Consider the following 17,128-nt stretch of genomic DNA (forward strand, 5'->3'; position numbering starts at 1 on the left):
GCTAGTCATCACCACCCACCGCCAACTCTTGGGCTACTCTTTTATCAACGAATAGTGGGATTGACCATCACATTATAACGCCCCCACGGCTGGGAGGGCGAGCATGTTTGGCACGACGAGGGCGCGAACCCGCGACCCTCGGATTACGAGTCGCACGCCTTACGCGCTTGGCCATGCCAGTCCCTATTGGATTAGAATGCCATTGCTACAATACTGTTGGTAGACTCAAACCTCTGCCAGACCTGGTAACATTACAAACATCATACCACAGGCTAGCAATTCTAATCTGAGTACTGGCATGGACAGCCAGTAAGGAAGATCAAACAGAAAATAAATGATAATAAAACAAAAAAACCTAATTTATATAATAAGCAAACATCCAATTTCCACCAATATTATTACAAAATAATAACCATAAAACCCTACTAGATAGTTTACTAATAACTGAGCATCCATTTTCCACCCTTATCAAAATATAATCCAGCCAAGTGGGGCTCAACTGATTCAAAATAGCCTTTTCAGGCTTCGCATGGTAAATATGCAACAAACCAAATAATACAAGTCAATATTTGAAACCAGTATTTTTAATATTTAGGTAAATTCTAGTGTTCTCTCAAATATCGCTCACTGATAATAATTGTAACCACACATTTAATAATTGGTAAGTCAATAATACTCATTTTTAAAGTTTAAAAATGTTAATAATTTCCAGATTTTATACATCCATTGAATATTAATTTATCTGTTAGTAATTGAAAATTATCTAAAGAAGAAAATATTAGTATGCATTAGAAACAGTTATCTATATCTTTTAATAAGAAATAACTATTCCCTTTAACATGGCCAGGTGTGTTAAGGCGTTCAACTTGTAATCTGAGGGTTGCGGATTCGAATACCCGTCACACCAAACAGGCTCACCCTTTCAGCCATGAGGGCGTTATAATGTTCGGACAATCCCACTATTCATTGGTAAAAGAGTAGCCCAAGAGATGGAGGTGGGTGGTGATGACCAGCTGCCTTCCCTCTATTCTTACACTGCTAAATTAGGGACAGCTAGTGCAGATAGCCCTCATGTAGCTTTGTGCGAAATTCCAAAAACAAACAAAACAAACAAACAAATCCTTTAATAAAGTATATATAATACTAATCTTTCATCAAAAATAACATCCAAGTCTACATAACATCTAATAAAATTATATTTATTTGTTTGTATCGATGATTTCAATAACACAATAAACTAATTACGATGTTGTAATTAAATAGGATAAGTTATGTAGATGTATATAGTCAATGTTATGTTATACATATATATATATATATAAATCAAACATGATAATCATGTGTATCATTAGTAGATGTATCTATAGTTTTACGAGGATTCTTATGTTACTGATGATATAAATCAGGAATGGACAAAATGTTAGTTTTGTTCCAGTGACTAACAAGGTAGATATGTTTTTTTGTCTAAAAAGGTAATTTTATATTAGCCAGAGATAAATGGATAATTGTTAAAGATATACTTTTTCCACAGTACGATCGGTTACACTATGTAACACAAATTTTGTTCCTGAATACTATGTGTTATTTCTTAATTGCTTATATTGTAAAAGTACAGAAAATGGCCATTATTCCCTTCAAACTTTGCTTTTGTGACCTGGATAATGAAATTTAGAAATTAACCTATTTTCTATGTATAAACGGGCAAATTTGTACATTTTCATTTACATAAGGTCTGAATAAAACATATGAATGAAGATTTACATGTATTTATACTACAATTATAGAAAAATGTTTGGAAGTGAATAGTTTTTTGAGATGGCTGCTTTCTCTCTGGTGGAGTGGGTACAGGGAGCTTAAGGCAGTGTGGCACTGGAGTGGTGAATGATGGAAGGTCCGGATACATTATAGCAGACGCATTATTGCTAGCCGCCTTTTGGAAGGGTCCACCATGCCGACGTAGTAATTGCTTGAGTGGTCAGTGGGTTCACGCCAAATTTTTGAAATAAGGAACTTCATGGTAGAAAATTGAGTTCATTCTTTCTCTCTCCAAATAAATTAGAAAGAATGTTTGATACAATTGAAAAAGTATTGAGTGAAGAGAACCATTGACACCTGAACTGGTGAACGAAGTATTTACACGATATCAGATGGTCAGGTGCCAATCGCACTTTTCGGTACTTGTGTCAAGACATCCGTGAACATTATTCCAAGATCTAAATAAAAGGAAAGAAGAAGACGCGAATTTTGAATCAACGAATGGGCCTTCCACAAGTGAATCTGGATGGTTATGGTTGTCCTCCATACAGACAATTGGACTTTTCAAAAAGAATTCTCTGTGTATAACATTGGCACCTTCGTAAACATTGTGTCAAATGGAAGGCATGTGACATTTAATTTTGGATCATCCATCGCGAAAGGACGACATTCTTATACTTCCAAACATAATTCTGAATAAGATTATTAATGAAAGTGTATTTAGAATATTTACACATAACAATGTAAAATCATTATATTTGGCTTATATATGCTACATCACATGTATACTAAATTTATCGTACGATTATATTATACACACATATATATATACATTATAATTATTTAATTATATGTTATTAATTAGTATATTATTTATTATATATAATCAGTTTAGAATATTATGTTAACGTGAGGATTGTTTAAGCAAATCAGTAAATAATGTTTATTGTAAACATTGATTAACAAAAAGAGCAAGAAATTAAAGAAAATTTAGATTTTTAAGGGTGGTATACACACATGGAGAAATGGCATAAAAAGGATTGTTTGTTTTGGAATTTCGCAGAAAGCTATAATGAGGGCTATCTGCGTTAGCCGTTCCTAATTTAGCAATCTAAGACTAGAAGGAAGGCAGCTAGTCATTACCACCCACTGGCAACTTTTACCAACGAATAGTGGGGCTGACCGTCACTGTATATTTCCCTCACGGCTGAAATGGCGAGAATGTTTGGTGTGATAGAGATTTGGACCTGCGCCTCTCAGATTGAGAGTCGAGCGCCTTAACCACCTGGACACTCTGGGTGTGCATAAGAAAGATGCCTGTATTGCGAATTTAAGTTAAACAATGGATAAAGCACAGTTAGCTAGTAGTTAGTGTTGAGAATTATGAGTTAAAGAGTGATAATAATAGAACCAACGCTCAGTAACTCAATAAGAACGCTGACAAAAAAACGCTAGTCACGAGTTTAATAGTGATACGTTACTATAGCATCTAAAATTGGCACTTTGATGTAAAATTCATCTCTATAGATTGGAGCAATGGTACAAGTGAGAAAGCAGTCTGCTCACTCACCATTATAGAAATCAGTTACTTGGGAGTTTTGAATAATGTTTTGGGAAAGCCCGATGAGTTTCAGAAATTAACAAATTCTGGAGTCGTTCTGCCTCCAGGTCGAAATTCGAGTTCAAGAATGATGAAGATTTTCAATTTTCAATGGAACATCTCAACTTTCTTGAAAGTAAGACTGCTGTTTCTCCTGTTCAGTCAGTGTAGTTTAGAATAGAATAGCGAAGTACAAATATAAAGGAAGTTAGTATCCATAATGTGGTTAAACATATTATATATGAAAAATGTTCAACTCAAAAATTAAATATTAGCAAATAATTATAGTTATTGAAGAATGTGTGTTATTGTAATAACTTAAATAAACTTGATGTACTTTATTGAACCTCAGTTTCAGAATCAGTTTCTTTAGACTAACCATACATTTCCTCGATTTAGTAATTTGTGAGCTCCACTTGCCACCGCATTCCGCAATTAAATTAATTTGGTGTAATTGGCAGTAAAATCCAACGACTAGTCTAAGGGCCTGTCAATATATGTTACCAAGGTAACCCACGGAGAACTTTGCTTTGTGTTACCTTGTGCAAAGATGTCGACAGCAGTGTCCTTCAATTGTTGTTTAGATCTATTCCCAAGATACCTGGTGTGGATATTAAAATTCTAATTAAAATGGAGTACAAAACATCCCCGTTGAGCCAAAAATGCTTGGCCTTTCAGCTGTGGGGGCATTATAATGTGATGGTCAATCCCACTATTCGTTGGTAAAGAGTAGCCCAAGAGTTGGCAGTGGGTGGTGAAGACTAGCTGCCTTCCCTCTAGTTTTACACTACTAAATTAGGGATGGCTAGCACAGATATCCCTCAAATAGCTTTGTGCAAAATTCCAATAACAAACAGAAAGGTAGAAAATGGCCCCCTTTCAGCTGTTCATTAAATAAAATATAATTTACTTTTAAGATTCCATAAGATTCTTTTCTGATTCCATAACAAATAATATACTGTAGTTTAATATTCTTTAATGTCAATATCCTTCCATAAACTTTGTTTACAGCTGATGTATTTGTTTAATGCTCAGAGAAAACATAGGAGGCTCCCTATTGGTACAGTAATTTGTGTGTCATAAGTGAACAAACACACAGACTATTGACTACTTACACAGTTATCTATAAAACTGTATACAAATTCATTGAAGGAAACACTTGATATTCAAAACCTTTTCAAAATGTAAAGTTTCTTCAAAGACACTGAACCATCACTTAAAATAGTTAACTAAGAAAGAAATTATACCTATACACTTTTTCAACCTCGTGTGCACTTGGTAACCTTTAAGAGGGATTGCCTCCTTGCATCTCAGGCACTGTTTGTACTGGTCTTGAGAGTCACACTCAACTAGCAAGTGTTCTGTATAGCCAGCTATCTCGACAACCTTAAAAAACATGAGAAAAGGTATACATGGATATAAGTTGCTTGTATCACTGGAATTTATAACTTCAGCAGTACAAATAGCCACATCATATTCTTGGTAGAAATGAAAAGTTGGTCTATTTAAAACAAAACTAAACAGTATTTATTTAAAACAATTATGAAATGGAACTTTAGTTGCTTTGTTTATAAAATACAAAAAAATAGAAAACTATTATCACCTTATTTCAGTGTTGTTTTTATGTATGAGTTTTAAAACTTACAAGTACCAAGTTGGTAAGACATAATAACATTTTTAGGGTCTCTTTCAGAGATAATACCATCCTTGTCAACCAGTTTATGGATGATAACTACCTACATATCTCAACACAGGGATGACTGACAGACATAACACCTTCTTATATACATCTTCCTATAGATCTCAGTGTAGGCACTGTACCTTGTTATTGATACAGACATAGGTATGGCCCCTTCCTACGTATGTCAGCATAAGGACGACACATAACATATTTCTATGTACATTAACATAAGTATGGCCCCTTTCCATGTACATTAACATAGGGATGACACTTCCTATCTTTATCAACAAAGCAATGACTTCATTTGAGCATCAATGCAGAAATGATACCTTCCATCAATGTATAGGTGACAGTGATGACACATTCCCATTAACATCAACATAGGAAGAAAAATTAACCCTCACAATTATTTTTCCAAATATAATGGGCATAAACTCGGTATAAATCAGAAAATAAATCTTAAATGTCATTGCATCAGGTGAATTTAGTGGCAAGACACTGGATTTTTCTGTTATGCCAAATGGAAAAAAAATAACATTATTATTTATAATTAAATGTAAAGGAAAATGTACCTTAAATAAGAGTTCTTGAAAAGAATGATAGTAAATTTTTCCTCCTAATTTTAATCTCTAACATTATGGGCTCATTTTTACTTCCTATGTAACTTTGTCGGCAAATATATAAACCATCTAAAAAAGGTGCACAGTAATGTTATTACAATGTTTCAGATTTTTAAACCTACACTATTGGTTCTTCTTTACTCATGACCTGTCTCAAACAACAGGTCCCCATTGAGAGCTTTAATTAAAGAAAAGAAATAAATTCCAAGTTGCACAAATCTTTATTTTCCATTTTTCAGAGAAAATGGAGAAACTAGAAAAATGGGTACTTTCTAACCACTAAATTGAGTTTCTAATCTTCTGACAGAAAAAAAAAAATGAAAATGTTCACCATATTTTCAATTTTTTGAGCTAAGGGAACAACTGAACTAATAAATAACAAATGAAATATGAATTGATCTCTCTAGTCAGGAAAATCAATTTTAATCCAAGTATTGTGAATGTTAAAACACAAGTTTTTGACAAGTTATGTACAAGTCCTTTTTATTACAAGTATTAGATTATTTTTATATATTATACATTCTCACCTGTTTGCAGTTTTGACAGAGCATCAACATTGGGCAGTCTTTGTAATAATGAAGATCTAATTGCTCAGGATTAAAAGAATCATTTTTTTCTTCACAAAACATGCAGATCCTAATGAAAAGTAAAATTATTATTATCGTCTCCATAAAGATATCCACGAATGAACAAGTTATGTCAATATGTAATTTTCCTTTAAACTAAAGCATAAACTTAAGATAGTGTATTCAATACACTGTTGCAGTTGTCAGGTAGTGAGTCGATATTATACAAAAATAGTTCATTAATACAGGGTATTCTAAAGGCAAAAAAAAATCCCAATGTTAAGAAATGTAATATCTCAGCCGGTCATGGTATCTTCATGACTCAATCCTATAGGTGTGAGTCATTCCTTAAACCCACTCTTTTTCTGGTTTGATTTCTTTTGCATTTTGCACAAAGCAATATGAGGGATACATGCACTAGCTGTCCCTAACTGAGCAATAAAACACAAGAGATACAATAAATAAGTAAAAGGACAAACTTAATCAATTGTGCCTATTTCATTTTTAGTCAGAAGTCTTTGTATGATCAAAAACTGATAATTCAAAAAAGGAAAAAAATCGCCAGAAAAAGTGGGGGTGGGAGGTGGCTGCAAAAAACGTTTTGTTTGAAATGCAAGCAGAGTTACCTGATGGCTATCTGCAGTAGCTGTCCATAATTTAGCAGTCAAACACTATAGGGAAGACAGGTAGGAAACAGTATTTGCTTCCAAGTCTTGGGTACTCTTTTACCAACAAGTCGTGGGATTGACCATTACTTTACAATGACCCCACAGCTAAAGGAATAAGTACATTTGGTGGGATCGATTTGAACTCATGACCCTCGGAGTGCATATTTTTTCTGTGTATATTTCATTCTGATATTTATAATACAACTGTCATAAAAAGATAGTTTAGTAGCACCTACAAATTATGCATTTTCATCATCTATTATTAATTACCTTATTTCATTATAATGCTCAGCAGTTCCACACTTTAATAAAAAATTATTTTTCTATTGTATTTTACAACATAAACACTACAATAAAAAAGCTTCTGCCAAAATAACAGCAAATAGAAAAGCTTTAAGTATTCTTAATTGTGTTGCATTTTAAAAAAATAAGCTCTAACTGACATTATTTAGTTAGTATTTGATCCCCACGAGATTCAGTGAAATATGATTTATTAACAGAATAAACGGTTTTAATAATTTTATAGTATGGTTTGTTTTGAAATTTTATGCAAAGCTACACGAGGGCTATCTGTAATAATACTGAAGTATGTGATTTTAATCTTGGTACTCGTATACAATCATAAAAATTTTGTTCACTAAATTTGGTACCAACTTATTCATAATAGATATTTTTCCTGCAGTTGTTATAAAAGGCAACTCACAAAATTGTCTCCCATTTCTGACAGTCACTTCATGAGCTGCATTTGAAAAGCTGTGTACCAAAGTAAGCCTCAACATTCACTCTTGAAATGCAGGGAGAACAGACATGAATAATGTTTGTGTCCAATTTTGTTTCACAAACAGGTTATTCTACAATAAATTATTAGGAATTAATCATACTATAATTTATATTTCAAAATGTGATGTAAAGAATAAAACTGTAGATTTACTGTATGTTATTATTGAACGGTTCTTAGCATGACTGAAATACTCAACAATTACCTTCTGCCGTGGATGATATAAGTTGCTCAGAGACATGGTTCCCAGTGAAATCAGAAGTGTAACACAATTAACTTTTTTAAAGTCCGTGAAATAATTTGAACTGGTAGATTAACTTAAAACCTTCCTGTCACTGGATACTTTTGCTTACTGGATTTTGCTTTCTTGACACAAATATATCAATTTATTATGACCCTATACCTATATATTTATCATTTTAATATCACATTATTAATAACTCATACTTAAAACTTTATTCTTCACACTAGTTGTAGTTGATTATCAAATTATATTATAAAAAGATCTGTTATATTTAGTTATAATTTGTGATTCAGGATTAAGTGTATTTACGAAAAACTGTAGTAATTTTTAAATAAACAGTTATTTCAATCCTGTAATTTTGTTAATAACAATTAAGTTTTTCTTTTTGACAAGTATCTTAACATGTTAATTCATTCAAATTCTTTTTTCAGATTTGTGTCATTTTATACTTATCCAAAATAAAAACAACATCCAAGTACAAAACTTGGAATAACTTAGCCCATTCTATATTACATCTTGTATGGTACACTCTTTTTAAAAATTCTTTTAGCATCTATACACATCACCTTATGATTAGAAAAATTAACCTTTGAACTTGAATATTTTGGAAAAAGAATAAAGGGTTTGAATTACCAAAGTAATAGATTCTGGAGTATCATCTAAAGATATCATTGTTGTTTTATAATATTTTATGGTTCACATTGTCTATTGCTATTTTTTTAACATATTGTTTATTTCTAACCAAAACCATGGAAATTCTTGGCACATTTGATGATAAAAAGTCACCTTGTATACACCTATAATGTGTACAAACTTCTTCTATCAAAATAACAGCTTTTTTGTTGAAACAAATGTTACAATGGAAAACAGAAATTCACTGTGTAAGTGAAGAGCTGGAACCAAAATTATTTACAAAATTATATTCCCATTAAATAGACATAACATAACATGTTTTCCTTTATTGTAAAACAGTAAATTCACAAATATTGATCAAGTCCATTGAGCCATTACAAGCATACAAAAAAAAAAGTTTGTCCTTCTATGAGTACAAGTTTTTTTGCTTTAAAACTATTCTGAATTTTAACACTGTTTACTGAGATGGTCACACAGAAATAATATCAGATGAGAACATAAACATGGTACTATCTTCTAACAATTTCACTGTAAGATTGTTTAATAATATTGTGTATTCACTCATGTCTCATGAAATAACTGAGACTGGCATATTTGAAGTACCATAAAATGCTTATCAACATTTCATGTTGTTTTTGTTTTTAAAATATCAATAATTACCATAAACAAGGCAAGTCAAGTAAAGTTGATTTCTTCTAGCACATACCAGTACCATATGCTAGCTCCTTGCTAGCTTTTGTCCCATATAGTTAAGACACTGCATAGGGTGCCCTGACAGTTATTTCAGTCCCTAAATTTGATTAGTATGTTCATTCAAACAAGACCCTTAGAATATGCCCTTGGTACTAATATATGGGAATTCTAAAGAATGATAAGTATTCTTACCCTGGCTCATTCAGTTGTCAACATGGATCAGTGAAACATCACCACAGTGTTGAAATTTACATGAGGTAATGGCAAGGAAAAATTAGCCAAAGGAGTCTAGATATTTTATGTAGGCCAACATTCACACAGGAACGTTTTACAATTAACAGAAAAATGTACATGAGAACTAAAATATTGAATGCATACACTTGAAACAATTATTATTGAAATTCTTTATACTTAAATTGGCATGCAGTTGTTTGCCACAAATTAAAAATAACTTTTCTTTAAGATTAGATACACTGCCATATATGCACTGACAAATACATTTCCACCCTCTCGTTCACCTTCAAGTATAATATGCACTACATTACCAAAAGTTATTGCAAAGCTATACGAGGGCTATCTCCATTAGTTATCTCTAATTCTGCAGCGACTATGGATCAATGAAACATTACCATAGTGTTGAAATTTACATCAGATAATGGCAGGGAAGAATTAGCCCCATAAAATGGAAAGAATGATAAAATATTCTCTTGTCCTAACACTTTCCCACAGCACAGTATGTATATGTAAAGGGCTACGATATATTACTTTTGAAGATTCATCCCATTATCTGTTGCATGACCAAACTAATCTTTTTAAAGAAAACTAATTTAAGCCTACTTTTCTAAATCAAGTTCTGTAATGTTATCTTCATCCCACGAATCTGACCGTAGATGTAACAGAGACTGGTTGGCTCGTGAAACAGAGCGTGAATTGTGTCCACTCATAAAAGACACTCGACCCATGTCTAATGAAGAGGATCGTCTTCTCTGAGGACGTCTCTTGGGGCTCGTTTGAAGACTTGATGCTCTGCTGGGGCCCTTTTGTAACAATAAAATAATGAATAATAAACAACTGCCATAAAATTTTACAAATAATGCCACATTAAAATAAGTCTCTTCTGTCATTACAAAAATCATATTTACAGAATATGAATAGATATAAATTTAAATTTATTATTATTTATAAAATTCAGATACTTTAATATATTTGTATTTTCAATGTGGTCTGGTAAAAGATTTCAGAACTGATAGAGCAGAATAATTCTGCAACAATATCTAACTTAGGCTAATGTGACTTACAAGCTCGTGAAAAACCACAGAAAAGACATTACCAGGTCCAGATGATTTTGATATATATCATATTATCATAAAGTATACATAGTTCTTCTTACCCCACCAAAACCTCCTATCATGTTAAGCCTACTCTTCAACTTTCGAATCTCTTCCTCTCTGTCTGAAGACTCTCTGTCTCCCTTTATGAATATTTAAAAACATACTAAGAGAAATGTATACAATCTGAAACAAAGCATTAAATATTTCAAAACAGTAATTTATGTTGAAAAATGTCTTCTTAACAAAATAAATAAAAGTTTTAATATATGTTGTGTTTCAGCACTACCGTCATTGCCATGTAATAAAAATGTGGTTGGAATTTTCCTCTCATATTAAGAGTTCCATAGCAACAATAGATGAAACTGAGAATAAGTGAGACCAATGTAATTAGTAGCAAAATTTTATTTAAAGTAACTACATGCTTAGACATAGTAAATGTGACTATATACATGGTCACATAGTAAGTGTGACCATACCCTTGGTAACACAGTAAGTGTGAATACATGTTTGTTGCTGTTAAAGAAACAAAACGATTAAATTTGCAAAGAAATCAAGGTTTTGTTCATGGGTGCCCAGAAACATATTTCAAGAGTGTGCAAAACATTTATATATGGAATCAGCTTCTACAGTTTGAGTCAACAGACTAAAAGAATATGTGTTATGTGTGCTTAAACACAAAGTTTCAGTTTTAATAAACACTACTTGAAATGTTTAGTTTAACAACAATGTTAAATTTGCATCATAATATGTGCAATATTTTGTGAAATGTATGTGTGTGTGTTTTCATATAGCAAAACCACATCAGGCTATCTGTTGAATCCACCAAGGTGAAGTAAGCCCCTGATTTTAACGTTGTAAATCCATAGACGTACAACTGTTCTAGTGGGAGGCATTCTGAAATGTATGTGTGTGTGTTTTCTTATAGCAAAGCCACATCAGGCTGTCAGCTGTGTCCACCAAGGGGAATCGAGCTCTTGATTTTAACATTGTAAATCCATAGACCTATAACTTTCCTCGTGGGGAGCATTGTAAAATGTAGGTAGGGCAAATACTCCCTCTTGCCCCTTCCTGCAGGTGCCCATGGTCTTGTTAAATTCCTTTTTATATCTTTAAAGAGTACTTTCTACTCTGCCTGAAAACCTTTTAATGTATTTGTAAAATCATCTAATAGAATAATTAATCTTACAAAGTTTAGCAACTAAACATGTAAAAGTTAACTTTTTAAAATGTTCTCATCCCACTCGGTTATTACTACTGTACTTATGGACAGAATGCTTAGAAACAAAATCAGCAATTATACTTTTTGGCCAATCTACATCAAGAATGCAATCTCAGTTGTCATTTATACTTTACTGACCTCTGAATGTTTTTTTTTCTTCTAATTATGGAGATCTCATTATGTAGCCAAAATACATTCAGTTTTGAATACATCGTGGAACATTTCATATACACTTAGGAATCTTTGAAAATATAAAACCATCCCATCAGCAGGGAATGATGTCTGAAAAAATATGTAAAAATGTAACACATCAGTGAATTTATCTGTTAACAAGGATCAAGTATTCTAATCCCAGAAGCATTACCTGCCTGTCAATCTTGTCAAATTCCTTAAAGATCCTGCGAAACATGATGTTTTTCCGGGTCTTTTCTTTATCCCGAGGTAAATGTTGCTTGACCAGTTTACCCACAGTTTTATACAAATCAATGATTATACGTTCTGCTACTTCTCTCACCTGGCCGGCCGGATGGGCTAAAGCTTTGATGCTGAACAGCATCACATTTCCTACTGTTAAACCTCTGGAAATAACCGAAATATACAAAATATTTAACATGAAGTAATCTTTTGTTAAGTAATTAAATATTTACATCATTTATTGAAATTATTGAGGTTGATTAAGGAGATTTAGATCAAGCTAGACATGGTCAAATCTAAGCTTAAATTTGGTATTGTAGAAGAAATATCAGTTAAAACTGGTTTCTGAATTACAAATTGCATGATCAAAAACTGGTAAGACTGCACTGAAATATTATGCCTAATGCATAATGAAGGTCATGACTTAGTACTTTCTTTTTAAGGCTTTACTTAGTGTAAGTAAATAATCAATACGTAAGAGAAAACTACATTGAACTAACTATAAGTTTTCAAGCATTGGGCAGTTCCAGTCTCCAGAATTCATGATAAAGAAAAAACAAAGCAATATACAAAAAGATATAATTAGGCTATCTATTTCAATTAAATGTGTATTTTAGGGCATATTGTACAGTTATATAATATAATAAAAACTGTGGCACTCACTGACGATCATTAATGGAATACTTCCGTAACAGAGCTTCGACGAGTTCACAGCGGCTCTGGGCTAAGCGAGAATTGATGGTACCAGGAAAAGGTTGAAGGGTATGAGTAGGTACTGCTCTCAAAGACTCATAAACAAATAAAACATACTGGTCAACAAAGACTATGAATTCATGTTTTATTTAAATAATACCAGAAATATAAACATATCTTTCTAATAGAGTTCAATGTATTGATATCCATTTGAAAATTATATTGCATTTAATAATGACTCATAAACTGAATTTTGATTTTAAATGACTTATCCTCTTGTGAATACATTAAAGTATACATCATAACTGTCATGTTTCAAAGATTTTATTTTGTTTGTCTGTTTTTTAAATTTAACACAAAGCTACATGAAGGCTATCTAGGCTAGCTGTCCCTAATTCAGCAGTGTAAGACTAGAGGAAAGGCAACTGGTTATCACCACCCACTGGCAACTCTTTTACCAATTAATAGTGGGATTATAAGGCCCCCACAACTGAAAGAGCAAGCATGTTTGGTGTCACAGGGATTCAATCACACAACCCTCAGAATGCAAGTCCAGTGCTCTAACCACCAAGCTATGCTGGACCCTTGTTTCAAAGAACTGAATCCTCGAATACACAGGTGGAAATTTCTAACTTAGTGACAGTTTACAATCACCTAAAGGATAATATTTTACTGAATTCTATAACATAAGGAATTACCATCATGGTGGTTCCTGCTAAAATTATGTAATTATTTAATATTGGTTAATTGTAACCTATAGTAAAGGAAAGCCATTGTTAAACATTTCTTACTTTCACGTCCTTATAACCACACCAATTTTTAAACATTTCTTACTTTCACATCCTTGTAATAAAGCCATTTTTAAATATTTCTTACTTTCACATCCTTATAATAAAACCATTTTTTAAACAATTCTTACTTTCACAACCTTATAATCAAACCATTTTTTAAACATTTCTTACTTTTACATCCTTATAATAAAATCATTTTTTAAACACTTCTTACTTTCACATCCTTATAATAAAACCATTTTTTTAAAACATTTCTTACTTTCACATCCTTATAGTCTGCCATTTCAAGAACAAACTTAGCTGCAGTACTTCTAATTCTGGGTGCCTGGAAAGAATAAATAGTTCATGAATTTTGCTTGTAGTTTGTCCAAATGTTTAATTATATTTTATTATGTGATAAATTTATTATCAAGATTACTTGATGCATACATCATCATTTAACAGATGAAGAAACACCTCAGTTTAGTAATGAAGAACATACTTTGATATAATTGATTCGTGATGAAGAATATTTTAATTATTATTTTAAAGTTGTAAATTTGTAAACATATAATGCTTTACTATAAGAAAATGTGAAGGAATTAGATTGTTTGATGCCTATAAGTTAAACTTCATAAAATAAAAATATAATTATTTGGTTTAAAAAAACTAATAAAACGATGTTATTCATCTTGTTAGAGTAAAATATAAAGGTTGGTGTTTATAATTATCAAACCAACATAGAAACAGTCGATAAACTTTAATGCTTCAAAACATTATATACAAGATAACAACGAAGAAAAACAAAAAAGACACATGCATCTAAAAATAATATCTGGATATTATAAAACTCGCGTGGTAAACTATTTTGACTGTACATAGTTATGGTTTGATATTATGTAGCCTGAAAGAGTAAACATTTCTTTATAATAATTAATGATGGCCACTGAGATCCATGGGCATCAACTTCTATCTAAGAGGGGTTGATCACCTATCTTTCTTACTGTATTATTTAATGGTAAAAACTAATTTACCAAACTGAAATCAAATAAACATTTATCTTGCAAAGAGCTATGTTAGACCAAATGCACTAACAATGGACATGTGCAATTAGGTTAAGAACTGGTGTTATAACATTTCACTGGACTCACACACAGTAGAGGCTTTTTTATAGCTTAGTGTATGTGATTGTGAAAGAGAATAAAGACAGATATATAAATACTGTTAACTTTAACCCCCTTTTTTCTAGGTTTGTTTTTACCACTACTTCTCTCATGCATTTTTTTAATTCAAAGAAAACATGTGACATGACATGATTACATCAAAAATATTAATTACATTATGTAACAAAATTTTTACTTTTTCTTGTTCCTGGGCAGAAAGTGTTATTTCCCAATTTCTTATGCCTAAAGTAAATGGAAAAAAAACTATTTTTCTCTTCAAACTTTGCTTTTGAGACCTGGAAGTGTATAATGAAAACATGGTGGGAGACTGTATTTGGGGGCTGATAGATGAAAGTGATTTACATTACAGTCATAAATCTAAAACAAATACTCACTTCTAAACATTTGTATAACTTTAGTATAAATACAAGTAAATCTTGATTTGTGTGTTGTTTTATTCAGACCTTATGTAAATGAAAATGTGTAAATTTGCCAGTTTTTACATAGAAAATAGGTTAATTTCTAAATTTCATTATCCAGGTCACAAAAACAAAGTTTCAAGGGAATAATGGCCATTTTCTGTACTTTTACAACGTGAAAAATTGAAAATAACACATACTATACAGGAACAAAATTTATATTACATAGTGTTATTTCATCAAGTTTTAAATGTTTTACAGTAAATTGATAAGAATATATATGCCATTAAAAAAAGAAATCCTCAAGAATCATCAAGGAAATGCTTATAACAAACTTACTGTATCACCAGTTCTCATAATGACTAAAGGCAAAGTCCTGTTTATTGCAACTGAAATCTCATTTTTTGGAACTCTGAATGGAAAGGAAAAAATAATCTTTGAAAGATTCCATATAAAATGTACTAATAATTTTGAGATACCAATAGATATTCTCAGAAAAATACACTTCTAATAACAATATTTCTATTTTGTTACAAACAAATAAATCAAAAGCCCTATTTATTAACATTTTTAAAGACACTTACCTTAAACTGTTTTACTTACCTATTAGAAGGAAGAAATTGGGTGAAAATGATTTTCATAAGTTCCAGAGCAAGAATAAAAACCTAAAAAAGAAGAACAGATTTTATAACCAAAACCAGTTCTGTAGACAACCAGATTCAGTTCAACTGTTACAAAGAATTAAGATTATATGTGAAGAAAGATTTATAAATGTAGACCTATACAAACATACTAAGCTTTGTACAAAAAGGAGTGAACTCTTTTCCTATTTCGTAATATCTGAGGGTCACAGGTTCGAATCCCCATCACACCAAACATGGTCGCCCTTCCAGTTGTGGGAGCATTATAATATGATGGTCAATCTCACTATTTGTTGGTAAAAGAGTATCCCAAAAGTTGACAGTGGGTACTGATGATTAACTTCCTTCCCTCTAGTCTTACACTGCTAAATTAGGGATGGTTAGCACAGATAGCCCTCATGCAACTTTCTGCAAAATTCAAAACAAACCATACTCTTCCTACTTCTAAAACACATCAGACAACAATAACTAAAATAATGAGAAACACGCTAAAAAAAATATGTACATAAAACTGAAGTACAAAACTAGATTGTGAGAAGTGTAAAATGTGTCTTGGTAAAAGAGATATCTATTAGAGAAAGACTGATAGGGTTACACCATCTTTCAGGTTTAACCTCTACTTTCAAGCCTCATAATTAGAAGAAAGAAAGAAAAGAAAAAGTTGGGAATTTTCAGGCATAAAATGTCCCATTGGGGGGGGAGTTGCTCCTAATGAAACAAAATTATGAAAATAAAATTAAAACACGTTACAATGATTTATCCATATATCTCCTTGTATATTCCAACACCCAAAAACAGTCACATATCTATACGGACAGTATAATAACATCTAAACTATTTTGGTACTGAATGAATGAACCACTGAATTTTGTCTTCAAATCTTGGCCCCAAACTAAATTGTAGTAATAAACTAAACTACTCAATGCCCTAAATCCACTACTGTTCTTTAAAGCATTATGGAATATATTTTTAAATGTTCCCTAGCAGTTTTAAGCATTTTTGTGGGGTATATATATATATATAGTATCTGTAACACAGATAAGCATAAAGTACCGATGAATTGGTGTGAGCCACTGAATAAGTTCTCAATTGATTAAATATTTTATTAGTACCTTCTCCACACACAATTGATTGAATTATATAACACATTATGTACTAGATATAAAACGATAACATTGACACATAATTCATGCAAAAGCAGGCACATATAAAGATAACAATGGCATATAATTCATACAAA

The 17,128-nt window shown here is 31.7% G+C and overlaps 1 protein-coding gene across 4 annotated transcripts in view; it reads right to left on the bottom strand.

Annotated features, from left to right (window-relative positions):
• The window catches only part of LOC143230591 (centrosomal protein of 104 kDa-like), a 56,598-nt gene that overhangs the window by 9,280 nt on the left and 30,190 nt on the right, over nt 1–17,128 (bottom strand). For 3 of the 4 annotated variants that reach the window (XM_076464398.1, XM_076464399.1, XM_076464400.1), the window contains 9 exons: nt 15,851–15,912; nt 15,587–15,659; nt 13,946–14,011; nt 12,866–12,990; nt 12,153–12,366; nt 10,629–10,709; nt 10,076–10,275; nt 6,184–6,292; nt 4,603–4,741 (listed from right to left, as the gene is read on the bottom strand). In XM_076464398.1, the coding sequence (XP_076320513.1) occupies nt 4,603–4,741; nt 6,184–6,292; nt 10,076–10,275; nt 10,629–10,709; nt 12,153–12,366; nt 12,866–12,990; nt 13,946–14,011; nt 15,587–15,659; nt 15,851–15,912 (1,069 nt within the window). The remainder of the gene's footprint in view (nt 1–4,602; nt 4,742–6,183; nt 6,293–10,075; nt 10,276–10,628; nt 10,710–12,152; nt 12,367–12,865; nt 12,991–13,945; nt 14,012–15,586; nt 15,660–15,850; nt 15,913–17,128) is intronic. The other variant, XM_076464401.1, reaches the window with a different exon arrangement.

This window comes from Tachypleus tridentatus, chromosome 10, assembly GCF_004210375.1.
Source record: "Tachypleus tridentatus isolate NWPU-2018 chromosome 10, ASM421037v1, whole genome shotgun sequence".
NCBI lineage: Eukaryota > Metazoa > Arthropoda > Merostomata > Xiphosura > Limulidae > Tachypleus > Tachypleus tridentatus.